General features: G+C 34.9%; 1 protein-coding gene across 3 annotated transcripts in view; it reads right to left on the bottom strand.

Annotated features, from left to right (window-relative positions):
* The window catches only part of didum (dilute class unconventional myosin), a 696,374-nt gene that overhangs the window by 29,278 nt on the left and 648,129 nt on the right, over window positions 1-18,967 (bottom strand). For all 3 annotated transcript variants that reach the window (XM_090402302.1, XM_090402303.1, XM_090402304.1), the window contains one exon: window positions 9,635-9,720. In XM_090402302.1, coding sequence (XP_090258428.1) covers window positions 9,635-9,720 — 86 coding nt within the window. The remainder of the gene's footprint in view (window positions 1-9,634; window positions 9,721-18,967) is intronic.

Genomic DNA, 18,967 nt, shown 5'->3' with positions numbered 1-18,967 from the left:
CTATTGAAATCATTCTGCAAGTACTGAATATCAGCAGCATCTTGATTACCCTACCTATCTTTGCATCATCAACAACAAATAGCTGTATGTCACTTGTCAAATCCTTCCCATCATCATTAATGTACCTAATAACAGTAATAACAATGTAATAACAGTGGACCCAGCACTAATCCTTGTGGTACACCAATGGTTACCTTTAATCTTGCAGACTGACATCCCCCATATACCAGTTTTTTTATATCTGTCAGTCAGCGATCCTTTTATCCATGCTAATATTCTATAATCCAAACCCATATTCTCCAATTTATGCAGCAGTCTACCATGCTGTATTCTGTCAAAAGCCTCAGAAAATCCCCCCCCCCCCAAAAAAAAGAGAGATTTCTTAATAGATGATCATTTCCTTTCATTGACCCCTCCTAATCCCTTTTCCATAGACATTACTTCTGCATTACGTCCTTTCTTATACATATTTCCATGGATGCTAGCTCTAGTAAACTGCCCACCACCCTTCCTCTAATCATACACAAAAAAATGGGCAGCTGCTGGTCAAAATCCATGGTTCAGCTCCAAACTTACCAAACCAACCCCCTCATCCTTCTATATGCCTATGTTCTTTGGAACAGCCTTCCCCATACTGTGTTCCCCAATGAATACAACCCCCAGCTCATAAAAAACACATTACTACTCTCTGTCTGTCAGTCAGTTAATTAAATTTTTTCTTTCTTCTTCTCTCTCTCTGATCACTTACTACATATGGCACTTTCATGTTCTAGATTTGAGACTGTGTGTGCACGCATGCACACACATGCATGAGGGGGGGGGATGTTGATATTAGAGAGAGAGAGAGAGAGAGAGACAAGTTGGTATCTTATACACATCAGTGAGATTTTAGAGTTCTAACCACATACTTCCTCAGCTTCCCATGCCATTCCTGAAAGCTCAATAAGGTGTGGTTAGGATCAGAGGCGTAGCTAGGGGAGGGTGGTGGGGGCGGCACTTTGAACCTTTTTTGAACTTTTGCAGTTAATTCTAAAATACAGTCTTGAGAACTCATTTCCAAATATTGTCATACTATTGTGAATTTTCCTCAAAATTGCTGTAAGTGTTGCTAGTTGTGAGAGGAGTTTTTCTAAATAAAATTGATTAAGAATTACCTACATTACTATGAAATAGACTTTGCCAATGTCATCGACGATTTTGCTAACAGAAAAGCAAGAAAAATAACATTTTAGAATGTTGAAATTAAAGTTTTACTTCAAAAATAAACATAGTGTTTTAATTTATTTTCCTCTACGTCATTTTGACTTTTTATAGTATTTTTGGTGTGTATTGAGAGGGGTGACAAACTCAGGGACCGCCCCAGGCGGCAAAAGCTCTAGCTACACCACTGGTTAGGATGCATGTGAAATCCAAGTTTCTTCTCGTGGAATGGGTTACCATTTGATGTTGTAGCAAGTACATCTTCAGAAAAAATCAGTTCAAGGAAAGATACAACAGGTATACAGTAAGTGACATTTAAGAAGGAAAAGAAGGAACTATTATAATAATAATAACCAATTTCTACTTGTCAACATGTTCTTTAACATCAAAGCAATTCTATGAGCTATTTTTCTCACTTCTGCAATATGCTTTATAAACTTCAATTCTCAGGCCCCTTATCACTTCCAAATCCTAGTATCATCCTGTAGTCCTGTGCTGTCAATTAATACAAAGCACATAACTTTATGCTTTAGCACATTAAAATGACAACCATTATCCTTTGCCTACACTAAAAATCTATTTAAATCATCCTTCAGGATCAATTTCTACATTATTTTTATTAAGTACTGCCTTCCCCAGTTTTGCCTCATCAGCAAACAATTGGATATTTCCCTTGAAATCATGCTTTATACCATTAATGTTCAAATTAAACAACACTGGTGCAGTTTAATTTGAACATTAATGCTATATAGAGTGGTTTCTTGCAGTGCTCCAGTGCAGAGCGCTGCAAGAAACCACTCTTCACCTACATTCTTCTGGACTCAACTCAGTACATTACTCTACCATGTACTACTCTCCGTCTGTCAGTCAGTTACTCTCTTATCCATGTCACCAACTTCATATCCATTCCCATCTGTTACAATTTACTTAAAATTTCTGTCAAAAGCCTTTGCAAAGCTGGTAGTATCATATTGTAGCCATTTCTCTTAACCAAATCAACTGATACTTAAGGCATCACAGTTGCTTTTCACTATTACTGCTATTTTGGAGAATCATGGCACCTTACCTTCCTATAGAGTTTTACACTCATATTCACTGATTCCTGAATTCTGTCTTTAACCAACTTTTTCAACAATCATAACCACCACTTCTGAGATTTTGACGTATCTCTAATTTGCTACTTCTGTCTTGCTATCTCCTTTATGTTATGGAATAATCTTGTCCTATTTCACTCCCTAAGCTAAGGCTTAAACAGCCTGGTCGGTATCGCTGACAGTTCTCTTGTATGTTCATGTAGCATACAGATAGATATCCCATTCAGTCCCATAGCCGTATCACTGATATTTTGTAATATTTACCTATTCTCACACTACTTGATCAGTGATGCAACTATTTCTACTTTTTCAATCATGTTCTATACCATCATTACCACCTTTCTTGCACTCACTATATAATGAAATCTTTGGGATTTCATTTGTCTCTGCTAATTTTTTTCTCAATCTGATTTTACATTCCTTACCATGCCAGCTACTCTTCTTTGTTCTGCTTCGCATGAGCATAGTAATTACTTTTCCCTTTATAATTCCCATCCACATTTTCTTTTTTTGCAGCTCTCTTACTTAATAATGCTATTCATTCATTCAACTCCCACATGATTTTTCTGCCTGATCCTAGTATGCAGTCTGATACTGCTTCCTTCAAACATTCCTTGATCATTTCGTATGTGCTATGAATATTCTTCTCTTCCATTGCTGTTTCACATACCATAACAGTGGCAAGGTGTTAGATCCCAGTGGTGGTAGTGAGGAAAATAGGAGGAGGAGGAGGAGAGTGAAGAATATGGGAAAGAAAAGAAGAAAGATGAAAAATTAAAAGGGTCAATATCATCATTTGGTGGTCTCCTCCACTATGAACAGATGTCCCACATGGAGCCACTAATGGTGTGATAGCACTGTTATAAGTAGCATTCTAAGTTGCTCATCTGGATCTCTTCTTAATAAAGGAATATAATATGTGAAATTCCATATATGCATAGCAGTTGCCTAAGTCAAGAAGTGCATGATCACTCGCTACAACACAGGCAAAGTGGCTACATTTTAAGGATGGGTAAACAGTAACTCTCAAAAGGATGGAGAATTCAGCTACAGAGCTCCCTGCTCATCACAGAGCCATGCGTAGTTGCCAAGTTTCTGGCAAGCAATGACTAAACTCAAAAGTGAAGTATCTGGACTACATGAATACCATACCAGCACTACAGCAAGCCTTGGGTTCTGTCTCCTGACTGTGGGGAAGGAGACTAATTATTGCAAGCAGGCTCACTAGCCAACTGTTCCTGGCCAGGTCATTCAGGGTTGCCAATTATGCCAAAGCAGTGCAAGACTATTCGAAGAACAATACAAAATGTTAATAAAGAAAGCTCTAAATGTATAGTTAAAATTTTTCCCTTATATATGTATGAGTTAGGCAACCATGACTAAAACATAAGAAATGTTCAAAACTGGAGACTTTGGAGAACGATATGCAAGTAGCATTATCTCGCTTCAGACCAAATCTAGAAGAGAGATAACAAAGAACAAACAAGCACAAATATCACATTAAACTTTATTTAGAAACCATTTTTGTTAATTTGTAATTTCATTTATTATACATTATAAGTGATTTTTACGTTGATTTTGGTAGTTTTTAAATTTCTTGTATAATGCAATTAAAGGCATTTTTATCATACCATTTTGTGTGATATTGTCGCTCAAAACAATTAGGGGATGTTTTAGTTTCTGTCGGATAATTATAAATTTCTGCAAATAATTATAACAATTGGGTACTTTATACATGAATAAATATTTCTTAGTTATGGATAGGGTGTAATTGATGAGATATTGTTTTAATATTCAACATTTATTACAAATTTACCAAATTATACATTTAAGTGTGAAATAATTTTAACAAGAATGACAACAAGATTAGCCAAAAATGCTTTTGTTAATTTCTTTAATAGGGCGTATGGTCTTGTTTTAATAGGGCATATGGTCTCCATTAACAGCCAAAACAGCAGTACATCTTGATTGCATGGACTGGATAAGATGATCAAACATTTCTTGTGGGATATTTCCCCACTCTTCTGTGAGAGCAATTTCGAGCTCTTGAAGCGATCGTGGTGGCACAAGTTGAGCAGAAATGCACCTACCTAAAGCATTCCAAGCATGTTAATTGGATTACAATCCAGTGAATAGGCAGGCCAGTCCATTCATTCAATACCTTCTTCCTCAAACCACTTTTGTACAAAATTTGCACAGTGTGGACGAGCACTGTCATCCATAAAAATGAATTCTTGGCCAATTGCAACAGCATATGGATGAACTATAGGTTCCAAAATCTCATCGCAATACCCTTGGGCTGTTAAGGAACTGTTTCTGATAAAATAGAGATCAGTATGGCCACCTATACTTATTCCAGCACATACCATCAAACTCCCACCTTGTTGTTGGGCCTTTCATGAACAAACTATGGATTATTTCTTGTTCCACTTTCACGTCATATCAAGATACGTTAATTATCTGGTTGCAGACTGAACCGGGACTCGTAACTAAAAGTACACGAGCCCAAATTCTTCGGGCTCTTTTGTGATCTGCAGTAAGTGGAATGCAAACCATTGGTCTTCAAGCATATAAACCTATGATGTGAAGACTATTTCATACTGTCTGTGTCGATACCAGCCTCCCTGTTGCTACAAGTTCGCTTTGAAGTTGTGGTGTTGTGTTAAATGTTCGATTTTTTCTGGCAAGTAAGTAATGCCAAATACTGATCATCTCTTGGAGTTGTTGATGGGTGACCTTGCCTTCGGTAAACATTTCCTATCTCCAGAAAGTGATTCCAAAGTTGTGAAATTACGCTTTGAGATACACGACCCGCTTGAGCAACAACATGCTGCATTTGTTCAGCTTCTAATCGACTAATGGCTCTCGAAGCCATGGATTCTGGGATATCATGTTGCTCTGCCATTTTTAACAAAATAATGGGTGATAGGTGACACAAGTTCACAATTGAAGTGATAATTATGCACTGTGGAAGTGAGCGCAACAAGCCAAGCTTTTATACCCTCCACATGCTAATAGGCTAAGACATGTTTTGACAAGTCTTAACATGATTTTGTACACAGTTGCGTGTTCTACACGGTTGTATATTAAGAATATTTTAAAATAAATGTGTTACATTTGTAAATTATTTTTATAACTTTATAATTTACAAGAAAACCAAAATATCGCCTAATTGTTTTGAGCAGTATACTTAATTGTGAATTTAAGAAAAAGTTGCTTGCAACTTGAATTTATCAATAATAATTACTATCCCCTGCTGTGCCACCAATATTTTGGTCATTAAAAAGTGTGCTATGAGCCCCAAAAAAAAGGTTGAGAACCCCTACTTTAGACCAAAATATCCCCTAATTGTTTTGAGCAGTATACTTAATTGTGAATTTAAGAAAAAGTTGCTTGCAACTTGAATTTATCAATAATAATTACTATCCCCTGCTGTGCCACCAATATTTTGGTCATTAAAAAGTGTGCTATGAGCCCAAAAAAAAAAGGTTGAGAACCCCTACTTTAGACCATCAAATTTAACCCAAGTTTATGAAAATAATTTGATGTTACTAAAAATAGTAATTTTAAATAGGAAAATTAAGAGAGACTAGGAGTACTATCAAAAAACATAGGAGTCATGTAGATACATAACACATATATACAAATAAATAACGGAAAAACTCACGTAGAAATATTATTTAATACTATAATTTTCGCCTGTGTGTCACAGGCATCTTCAGTACAATTAGGCACAAAAATTAAACACTAACTGACAATTCCAAAAAGCGCCACCTAAGTAGCTGGTGTAAGATAACTAAAAAGGTCAATAACTTTCCTAAAAAAAAAAAAAAAAAAAAAAAAAAAAAAAAAAAAAAAAAAAAATTAATACAATAAAAAGTTAGGAAAGATTAGCTGATTTGTAAAGTACTATCTCCCATAAAGGGGATAGACGTAAGCCGTCGGATCTGTTTAAGTTAGAAGAATGAAGTAGAGTTTCACATGCTTCTTTATAAAGGCGTTCCATGAGAAACTGACTTTTGTGAAGAACTCTTGTCTTTCTCCAATGAACTCTGTGTCTAGTGAAGATGGCATGTTCTGCAAGTCCAGACTTTTCAGGTTTAAAGTATTCAATATAAGATTGGTGTTCTTCTAGCCGAATGGAGGCAGATCTTCCCGTTTGTCCGAAATAACATAATTCACAAGAGCACGGAATCTGGTAGACACCTGGATGATTAAGATGTGGAAGCTTGTCCTTTGGAGAAGCGAGAAAGGTGGAGATTTTTCTAAACGGTCGAAAGGCAACAAAAATATTCAGTGGTTTTAAAATTTTTGCTATACGTTCACTGATGCCTTGTATATAAGGGATGGTAATGCGCGTTATTTCCTCTGTGTTTGAAGAGGGAGACATATTAAATCTACTCAAAGTTCTTTTAATGAAGCAATTCTTATAGCCATTAGATAGAAAGGAAGAAGTTATATATCGTATTTCTTTCTGTAAAAGATCGTCTGTAGAACAAAAGGAGTGGGCCCGATGAACCAGTGTTTTAATAGTTCCTGCCTTTTGACTGGGATGGTGATGAGATTCCGCATGGATATAGTGGCCTGTATGAGTCTTCTTTCTATAAACTGAGAAATGTAGGTTACCATCTGGTTGGCAAAGAATTAGAAGATCTAAAAAGGCTAACTGCTTATTTGATTCTACTTCTAGGGTAAACTTGATCCTAGGATGAAATGTGTTTAACTTATTGAGAAATTGTTGAAGTTCATCAGAAGAGCCATTCCATACAGCAAAAATGTCATCGACATATCTGAACCAATGAGTAGGTCTGGGAGAAATATTGTCAAAGATACGTTGTTCAAAATGTTCCATAAAGAAATTAGAGATAGCAGGAGAGAGAGGATTACCCATTGCTGTTCCTTCAATTTGTTGATACAACTTATTTTTAAAAGAAAAATAACCAGAATTTATTACAAAATCAAATAAGTTTACAATGTCTGAAGGAAATTCCTGTTGTAGTAATTCAATACTTTCCGAAAGAGGCACATTTGTAAATAAAGAAACAACATCTAAACTGATCATGATATCAGAAACGTCCAAATGAAGATCTGAAATTTTATTTTTAAAATCCAAAGTATTTTTTATATAAGTATCAGTTCTTCTAGTTGAAGAGGAGAGTAAATTAGATAAAAATTTTGAGATTTTGTAAGTTGGGCAACCTATACAATCTACGACTGGTCTTAACGGAATGCCTGGTTTATGAACTTTTGGAAGACCATACAATCTAGGTGGACGACCGAAGAAGGTTTTAAGTTTTTTCTTTTGATCTTCATTCCATGTAGATACATTATCTATAAGAGAATTAAGTCTCTTCAATTGACTCCGGGTAGGATCCGATGTAAGAGGCCTATAAGTTGAATAGTCGCGAAGTAAAAGAGACATTTTTCTCTCATATTCCTTCCTATCTTGAATCACTACAGCCTTCCCCTTATCAGCTTTCGTAATTATTAAATTATTGTTATTCTTCAGTGATTTCAATGCTTTAAATTCAGAGTAAGAAAGATTAGGACGAGGAGGCTTGGCATGAAAAAGAATTTGTGCACATTCAAAACATAATCTGTTGGCTGTTTTTTGGGGTAAGGATCGAATACCCCTGTCTATGTTATGAAAAAAATACATAATAGGCACCTTATTCGGTGTAACAGCGAAATCATATCCTTTTGATAAAACAAAACGTTCACAGTCTGTTAGTGGACGTCCGGAAACATTTATGACTACTTTATCTATATCAATAGTATTATTACTGGATCTAGGTAAGCTGACTAGTGATTCAAATTTGCGTTTCAGCTGGTCACGAGAATCATTGAAAACCTTTAAGTAAGAACTCGAAGATATGCGTATTACAGTAGTAAAAGTTTCAACAGTTAAATTAGATTCCAGAGCAATTTTTATATCCATAATTTCTCTATTTAAGATGGCAAGAGATTTTTTAGCTTCGTGTAGCTGAATATTTAAAAGAGACTTACTAGCTTTGAAGTAGATCCGATGAGCTTTTGGGGACCTAAAAACTTCTTTTATTTTACAACAGGTTGGAATAACCTGGGCCATCTTACATCGTTTAAGGAATATTAATCTGTTAATGCATTTGGCCTTCTTTATCAATGCTTTACCGTATCTAGCAGATTGTCTGGAAATAGACTCTCCGTGAAGTCTAGCAATAAGTTGTAAAAGAGGTAAACCGTGAGTAGACATAACTATACAAATAAATAACGGAAAAACTCACGTAGAAATATTATTTAATAGTATAATTTTTGCCTGTGTGTCACAGGCATCTTCAGTACAATTAGGCACAAAAATTAAACACTAACTGACAATTCCAAAAAGCGCCACCTAAGTAGCTGGTGTAAGATAACTAAAAAGGTCAATAACTTTCCTAAAAAAAAAATAAAAAAATAAAAAAAAAATAAAAAAATAAAAAAAAAATAACGCGCATTACCATCCCTTATATACAAGGCATCAGTGAACGTATAGCAAAAATTTTAAAACCACTGAATATTTTTGTTGCCTTTTGACCGTTTAGAAAAATCTCCACCTTTCTCGCTTCTCCAAAGGACAAGCTTCCACATCTTAATCATCCAGGTGTCTACCAGATTCTGTGCTCTTGTGGATTATGTTATTTCGGACAAACGGGAAGATCTGTCTCCATTCGGCTAGAAGAACACCAATCTTATATTGAATACTTTAAACCTGAAAAGTCTGGACTTGCAGAACATGCCATCTTCACTAGACACAGAGTTCATTGGAGAAAGACAAGAGTTCTTCACAAAAGTCAGTTTCTCATGGAACGCCTTTATAAAGAAGCATGTGAAACTTTACTTCATTCTCCTAACTTAAACAGATCTGACGGCTTACGTCTATCCCCTTTATGGGAGATAGTACTTTACAAATCAGCTAATCTTTCCTAACTTTTTATTGTATTAAATTTTTTATTTATTTATTTATTTTTTATTTTTATTTTTATTTTTATTTTTTTTTAGGAAAGTTATTGACCTTTTTAGTTATCTTACACCAGCTACTTAGGTGGCACTTTTTGGAATTGTCAGTTAGTGTTTAATTTTTGTGCCTAATTGTACTGAAGATGCCTGTGACACACAGGCGAAAATTATACTATTAAATAATATTTCTACGCGAGTTTTTCCGTTATTTATTTGTATAGTTATGTCTACTCACGGTTTGCCTCTTTTAAAACATAACACATAATATATAATATATATATAACATAATATATAACATAATATATAACTGGCATTGATGAATGAAGTTAATAGCTTTAAACAATAAAGATAATGAATTCTGATACCTGATTTGCATACCCTTAGACCAATGGCACATATCTTTCCTCAAAAGTAAGTTGTTCAAGGCTCCAGAACAAATAAAATAGAATAGCTATGAAAGAAAAAAATAATTACTCACAATTTTTATAACAGCATAATTTTTGGTATGTATGCTAAAATTTTCATATACAGTAATTTACTGTTTATCTAACCCTTCGAATATCAGAACAGTAAGTTCTGATAATAGAAGGTCAGATAAACTGGAAATTACTGTATTTTACATTTGAACAGTCGGTGGAGCACCACATGTGTGGTGCTCCACCGACTGTTCTGTACTTTATATTCCATTCTTTTAACTGTTTGTATGACACTGAAGATGTACTGTAAATTTCAGTATGAATTATTTGTACCTTTATTAATTAAAAGTTATTACTGTGGTCTTTACGTGTTCTATTAATAAATATACTTTGCCACAGGTACCTCTAAAGATTAAAATGCATATGATGTCTGTGTACATAAGCCAAAATCTAATTATAAAATAATTAGATTATAAATATATAATTGTTTATAAATATTTATTTATAAATATACAATTATTTTATAATTATAAAATAAAAGATGAGTGTTCCATATTCATAAAATTCATTTAAAAGCAAGAAATAATTATAAAAAGGATCTCAGTTCCAAAGAAAACTCCAATGCTGGAGGAAAGGGAGGGGAGGGAATCAAAATTCAATTCTGGCTTTTGCAAATATTTGTTTTCAAAGTAATATAATGTAATGAATTTAACCTACAAATCTACTTAAATTAAAAATAATAATAATAAAATAAAAAAACGGATAATTCTAGTAAGCTAATTATACCTTTCTAATATTTAGGTAGCAACTTATGCTAGACTTTTGCATAAAAATTAATGACTTATTTAAATTTGGTTTTGCAGTTTGCTAATACATTATTTCTAATTTCAGTGATTTACTACAGTGGTAAGTCACTGAAAGGACTTGCCACTTGCTCATATGAGTAAGCTAAAATACCAACAAATGACAGACATTTATGCACATCTTATTATCTATTGGCCTACTACTAATGTATACATGAGCCACACAAGTATACTTTAATATCCTGGTGGATTGTAAACTCAGTGTGTGCTGAGTGGTGTTGAAACAAATTAGTTTTTAATTATTTAGTAAGAGGGTTTCTCTTATTTAGTAAGAACTAGTGAGGTGACTCTTAAAATTAGAAATGATACAAATATAATCAACACTCACAATTTAATAAAAATACAAATTAATGCAAAAAAATAATTAATGCTTCAAACAACTTAATGTTCATAATAAATGCTTTGAGCAACCAGCATTAAATCCAGTATTACAAGCAGTTTATACTTAAACGATAAATCAGCTCATAGATCAGACTTGAAACACAATTTAAAACACCTTACATCTACAGGTCACAGTATTCAACTTTCAATCTACAGTCCTCCACCTGAGTCTTTTAACTCACAAGATACCACACTTGACTATGTGAATCTTTTGTTATTCTTGATTATATTGCAATTTTATGTTCCTATGTTCTAATATACAATTCTTTTTTTCTTTCCTAACACCAAGATACATTATCTCACCTTACTTACTATATAGAGTACTTCAGATAATATGCAGAACTATGTTTAGTTTAATTGAGGGAAAGAATTTCTTCTTTTTGGTTTGGAGTGTCTTTTATCCATAGTCTGAAGAAAGTCCTCACTGATGGAAGGTTCTGACACCTATCAAATCTTTATATATGGTTCTCGATAGTTTACCAAATTTTATGGATTCTTCAACCATCTTAACAAGACTTATGCTTAGAATATGAAGAATTCTTCATACTGAAGTTTTGCACTCCCTTTCACTATTACTGCTCATTCACCACATTTTACATAATTCTGCCCCAACTTTGCTCCCAGAGCTACTCTTCTTACCTGAAGTCACACCTGGCTTTTAACTTTCTTAGACTTACAAATGTTAATTAGATCTATTATTCTGTTAGGTCCATGGTGTTTCTGGTTTAGGATTCTTTCAGTTTTTCTTCTTGTGTATTTTCTAAGTCACATGATTGCACATCTTTTTTTGTTCATGCTATCACAACTATTTATCTCATTCATATGATGCTAGGACATCATATGTTTTGAGATAAATTACATTCTCTAGCTCGCATTCATCCTTTTTCTTCTGTTGTAAGAATTCAGATACAGTATAACTCACATACATAACTGAATTCTTACATATATATTTTTATAATTCACATTAAAGTTGTTTAACTGTATTATGATTACTTATTACTGTATGCATTATTGTAGCATAAATTTTAAAAAAATGTATTTATCATCACACATTTTACATGGCAGCACAAGTTGTTCAAACTGACAGGACAGTAATGGATTAACCTATCTCAACAGTTTTTTTTATGGAGCATCTAGAAAATCAATGCTTCCACACCATTTTTCTTAACTTCACATATGGCTTGTTTGATGATGTCACTACAATCTGGTCCCACTTGGAGACAGTATTACTTCAGTTCTTGGGGGGAAAAAAAAACTCCTTATACTCCTGTATTATCAGTCAAGTTCACTACTGAAGGTGAAGCCAACAACCATCTACTCCATTTGGGATACAATAATAATTTGAAATCCTACAGGTCATGTTGACTTTGTATGGTTTATCGAAACTCAACCTTTTACTGCTAGACACATTCACTCATCGTCACACCATCATCCATCACAGAAGATAGGTATTATTATTACGGGCAACTCCAAGGAGTCCTTAGACTCGTCGAGGGAGGCCCTAAACATCACGTCAAGAACAACTGTTCAACATCCACACAGTATCCATCATACTTTGCCTTGAACTCATTCACCATCATAGCACCCACAATAAACTCTGGCAGCTTATTCCACTCATTCACCACTCTAAAAGTAAAAAACCCAGCTCTAACACCCTTACTAACCACGCTATTGCCCAGCTTCCATCGATGTCCACTACTCCTCCCACCACCAGTCCTGATCTCAAAAATATCCTCTGAATTAATCCTATACAAACCCTTCAGCAATTTGAATGTCTCAATCAAATCTCCCATTGTCCGCCTATCAACCAATTTCTGCAACCCACAAATCTTCAACATGTTTTTATAAGGTTCATTCCATAGACCTGTTATCATCTTGGTCACTCGCCTCTGGATCCTCTCTACCTCCTCCCCATCAAGAAGAAACCTAGGTGACCAAATCTGGGCACATAGTCAAGATGAGGGAGATGGGGTCTTATCAAAGCTCGATACAGAGGAACAATAACTTGCTTATCTCTGCTTGTCAAAGTATTCTTCAGCATCCAAGTGATTTGATAAGCTGATATAGCCACTTTTGCAATGTGCCCCCCTAAACTCCAACCCCCTATTCACCAACACTCCCATGTTCCTGGCCTCATCAATCCCCTGGAGTACAGTTCCACCAATGTGATATACTGCAGCTAATCTTTTCACCCCAAAATCCATAACCTTATATTTTGCCACATTAAATTGACATCCATTTTCCTTAGCCCATACCTCCAATCTATCCAAATCATCCTACAAAAATTTTGACATCTTCTGTATTCACTATTGCCCTACCCAACTTAGCATCATCAGCAAACAAATGAACTGTTCCTCTCAGATCCTTCCCTATATCGTTAATGAATGAATTAAACAGCAGTGGTCCAAGAACAGAACCCTGCGGCACACTACTAGTCACAGGCCGTCTTTTGGACTCTACTCCCGAGTAAACTACTCTCTGGTATCTCTCCATCAACCACCCTCCTATCCATCTCACCAACCCTATATCCATTCCCATATGTTGCAGTTTACGGATTAGAATTCGATGTGGTATTCTGTCAAAGGCCTTAGCCAGGTCCAGCAGTATCACTGTATACCCATTACCCTTATTCAGTTCAGCCGTCACTGTGTTATAAAACCTGAGCAAGTTACTGAAGCACGATCTACCCTTCACAAAACCATGCTGTCCCCCATACAGTATCTCATTTTCATCAATCCATTCCTGTATTTTTTCCTTGACTACCTTCTCCAAGACCTTGACAACGACTCCTGATATGCTGATCGGTCGGTAATTTGCAACATTAGTCTTGGATCCTCCTTTATGCAGTGGAACTATTTTCCCCTCTTTCCACCCCTTCGGGACTAAACCAGACACGAGACTCAGATTAAACAATAAGGTCAAGGGCACTGACAATTCTTTAGCCACTTTACGTAAGACCCGTGCTGATATACCATCCAATCCCACAGATGTATTCACATTAAGGTTCTGTAATAGACTATTCACCTCCACTTCATTCACCACAATTCCCATATAAACTAATGGTTCCTTCAGCGTCACCACCTGGATGATATACTCTTGCAAAGTGCTTACTCAGTAATTCCACTATATCGACTGATTCAGTGACCTCCCTACCATCGGCATTCTTTAAAATCATTCTGCCATGTACAGTTTTTCTTTTACTATTATCAATATCAAGTCTTGTATGCAAGGCTCATGCAATCTGCTCTTCTGATTCCCTTTTGTTAGATGAAATAAATAAGACATACTGAAAAAAACTTGGGAAAATCATTTTCTGGTCTTATGTGCATCATCATCACTGACTTGATAGCCCTGTGTGGACCCTGGCCTTCTTCAGAAACTTCTGCCAGCCTTCCTTATTCATTGCTAAGTTCCTCCAAATTTTGACTACCGAGCCTTAATATCCTGGATCAATATCTTTACATCTCAATTTAGGTCTTTCAATTTCACCACTCTATTATTATCCATGTGTATAATATGCCAACTTAATTTATTTATTTTTGATGTACTTAATAGAACATTAAACAATCTGTAATTCATGGTAATTTAAAATTGTACTTAGCTTTACAATACCCAGTTTTTAGAGGCATAAGTTAATCCTGGTGTTACAAGTACTTTGTACATCATAAGTTTTTGTTTTTCTTGAAATCAAACATTACTGAGTGTTTCCTAAGTCCCACAGATTCATCTATTTTGGAATAGATGAATATGTATTTCTGAATCTCAACACTGATATCATTATTACAATTAGCCTCCGATCCCAAGTAAGTAAAGCTAAGTACAATTTTAAATTTATAGATTTAAGAAGGATCATCATCACAAATTTTTGTAATTACTGGCATATATTTGTTTATTCTTGGTTATTCTGCAGATGCATCTGCTTTTCTGCATTTTCTAAGTTGCTAAAGCTTTTTTTCATTATTTTTTCTGTGTCCTTCCTATAATATCAATATCATCTGCATATAATAGATTTAGTTTAATCCTTTATCCCAGTGAGAGCAAACAAAGTTTGCGCCTGAAATTATCTTCAGGACTAAATATAGTGTTGTACTATCTTATCCAGTAAGTAGTGCAACACCAAGGCAGCTCGTGGCAAAGGTGGAGCAAGCTACCAGGCACTTCTAACCCAGTATCTCCCATAATGCAAAACACATTTCCTATGTGGATATGTATACTGTTATACTGTTATGCATTAAAGGGATTGGCCATCTATGCATTAAAGGGATTGGCCATCTACCCAGACTAGTTTCGACCTTTATTGAGGTCTCTTCAGTGGGAGCCAGGCCCAGAGCTGGAGATACCAGGCAGAAGCAGTAGCAAGTCATCTGTGCCTATGGGAGTTGCCAAAAGGTTTATCACCTTTTTTAAAAATTACTCTGGATTTAGAGAAAGATGTTGAAAATTTATTTATCACTAGGTTAGACTATAATAGATTTAGTTTAATCCTTTATCCCAGTGAGAGCAAACAAAGTTTGCGCCTGAAATTATCTTCAGGACTCAATAAAGGTCGAAACTAGTCTGGGTAGATGGCCAATCCCTTTAATGCATAACAGTATACATATCCACATAGGAAATGTGTTTTGCATTATGGGAGATACTGGGTTAGAAGTGCCTGGTAGCTTGCTCCACCTTTGCCACGAGTTGCCTTGGTGTTGCACTACTTACTGGATAAGATAGTACAACACTATATTTAGTCCTGAAGATAATTTCAGGCGCAAACTTTGTTTGCTCTCACTGGGATAAAGGATTAAACTAAATCTATTATAGTCTAACCTAGTGATAAATAAATTTTCAACATCTTTCTCTAAATCCAGAGTAATTTTTAAAAAAGGTGATAAACCTTTTGGCAACTCCCATAGGCACAGATGACTTGCTACTGCTTCTGCCTGGTATCTCCAGCTCTGGGCCTGGCTCCCACTGAAGAGACCTCAATAAAGGTCGAAACTAGTCTGGGTAGATGGCCAATCCCTTTAATGCATAACAGTATACATATCCACATAGGAAATGTGTTTTGCATTATGGGAGATACTGGGTTAGAAGTGCCTGGTAGCTTGCTCCACCTTTGCCACGAGTTGCCTTGGTGTTGCACTACTTACTGGATAAGATAGTACAACACTATATATTTAGTCCTGAAGATAATTTCAGGCGCAAACTTTGTTTGCTCTCACTGGGATAAAGGATTAAACTAAATCTATTATAGTCTAACCTAGTGATAAATAAATTTTCATCATCTGCATATGTCAGAATTTGTACTGACTTGCAGAAAATAGTTCCAATAGTGCACCTTGTATTAATACCAGCATCTCTTAAAACCTTCTCAAGTGCTATAATTTAAAAAAAAAAAAAAATGTATTGGATAGATAAAATGTTTGAATTTTAATTTGACAATGGCTTTTTCTCATTATAGCTTTAAATATGACAATAAGTTTCCATAGTATTTGCAGTTCTTCTGTTGCAATAAATAAATCAGATCTGTCTATGCCATCATATGCAGCTCTAAAATCTATGAATGTGCATCTCAATCCCAAATTCATTGCATTTTTCAAGTATTTGGTATATATTGAAATTCTGGTCATTTGTAGATCTTCCTTGACAGAATCCACATTGATAATCAACAATAATATTCTGTACATAAGGAGAAAGTCTCTCTTGATTAGAATACTAGAAAATTTTGTAGGTAATACACAATAAACTGATTCCTCTATAGTTGAAGCAAATCATTACATCACCTTTCTAATGGATAGGACATATGATGCTCAGATTCCACTCATCTGGGATTGTTTCATTAATCCAGATTTTGGTAATAAGTGTTGCATATCTGCTTGAAATATTCTGTACCTGCATGTTCAATTATTTCTGCTTGTATTATATCTATTCTTGTGCCTTATCGTTCTCACGTTTTCTGGCTCTCTATATCTATCCATGTCATCCAACTAATCAAATATATTAGTGTTCAATAGTTCATAAAAATGCTCTACCCACCTTTCTAGCATCATTTCATTCCCAATAAAGTTTATACCCTCCTTATCCCTATATAACGTTGTTCTCGTCTGGAAGTCTTTCAAGATGCTATTTAACTTTTGACAGAATATTCAACTTTCATTTATACTTTGGAGATGTTCCAATTCCTTAACTTCATCCTCATATTGTTTCCTCTTTCTATTCGTATGCACTCTATTTCATCCTTTCTGATCAAATGATATTCTTCTATAGCTTTACGAGTGTTATTCCTTTGCTGTATTCATCTATATTTTTTCCTACAGTCACACATGCATGGTCTACGTCAAACCAATTGTTATATTCAACTCTACCTATTTCTCCTAATGTTTTCCTAATCTGCTGTTGTTGCTATGACATTCTTAAGAGTTTCCCAAGCTTCATTAACAACTCTCACTACATGCTAAACTACATGGGTTTTCATTAATTTTCTGACCATATATTATAGTTTTAACTTTTGATTCCTTCAGTCCAGTGCTTCTCAACCTTTTTTTAATTATTGTCCACTAAAAGGGCATTTTTTATAGAAATTTTCCTACCTCCCATCCCCATGAAATTTTAAACAAGAAAATACTTTATACATAGTCTTTTTATTCAATGGGATCCCGGAGCCTCGTGCTTCTTAGCTAAAAGTTTAATGTTTGGTATGATGTTTGTAAGTTTAATCCTAATGTCTCTTCTTGAACACATATCAATTGTTTCTTTCATTTGTTAATATTTCATTTACAGAACTGAAACCACTTTCAACCATATAAGACACCGGAAAACAAAGATATACTTTGGCTATTTCAGACCACATTGTTGGATAAAGAATGTGTGGTTGTTTTTTATCCCCACAACTCAGTCATGCCACCTTTTCAGAATTTATATTTGCATTCATTGCTATATTTTAATTGAATGAGTCCTGGAATTTCTTCACTAGTGGACCTGGTATCGTACCCAATTGGATCTAACATTCATGGCTTCACTTCAGAATAAAAATCATTCTTGATGAGAGATTCATTGATTTCAGCTAACTTTCAAATATTTCAAGTTTTTCTATGAAGGCTTTCATAAGCATTTGCAGTCTATTACAGAAATTAATTTCCCTTGAAGTTGAATACTTCATTAAGTTTTTGAAAAATCCAAGCCATATAAGTATATGTGGTTTACGTGTATGCTAATCTCTTTCGCTTTCTTAAAAATCAATTATCACATCAAAAGAATTTATAAAGCTTGTTAGACACTTTCTTTTAGAAGACCATCTACACCATCATCAAATTCCTGCCATGTACCCTCAAGGGGTGTACAGGATATGATAGTACTACATGAAAAATTTACATCATTACTAACTTCCTATCTACAATTTTCCTCCAAATCAGTCTGTTACTTGTCAAGACTCCAACATTATCAGATCTTATATTTCTATCGTCTAAGGCACTTTGTACCGTATCCATCCACCTATATCTTGGTCTTCCTCTGGGTCGTTTTCCTGCCAACCTGGCAGAGAACACTTGTTTTGCTAATCTTTGTTTGCTCATTCTGTTTGAGTGACCATACCACCTGAGATTAGCTCTGCTAACGCATTCCTGGATGCTGACAATGTCAAGTTCTTTCCTAATATCCTCGTTTTTAATATGATATTGCCATTGATGCCATCTGTTCACGCCTCTAATCTTTCTCAGGACTCTCATATCTTCAGTCTCTAGTCTTTGGTCAAGTGTTTTACTTCTGACCCAGCTCTCAGATCCATAAGTTTAAACTGGTTTGAACACTGTCTTGTATACAGCTAATTTAGTGTTCTGACTAATTTCTCTCTTATTCCATATGAATTTATTCAATTGATTTCCTACCATACCATCTTTGTTGATTCTGCTGTCTATTTCCATATTTAATTTACCATCTTTACTAAAAATCGTGCCTAAGTAGCTGAAATGTTTTACTTGTTCCACAGGTTCTCCATTCACAACACACTTGACATTTTCAACAATTCTACCTATATTCATTGTCTTTGTCTTTTTAT

This window comes from Typopeltis vanoorti, chromosome 13, assembly GCF_054136105.1.
Source record: "Typopeltis vanoorti isolate ZY-2024b chromosome 13, IOZ_Tvanoo_1.0, whole genome shotgun sequence".
Lineage (NCBI taxonomy): Eukaryota > Metazoa > Arthropoda > Arachnida > Uropygi > Thelyphonidae > Typopeltis > Typopeltis vanoorti.
The sequence above is the reverse complement of the archived record's forward strand: the minus strand, read 5'-3'. Positions and strand labels throughout refer to the sequence as shown.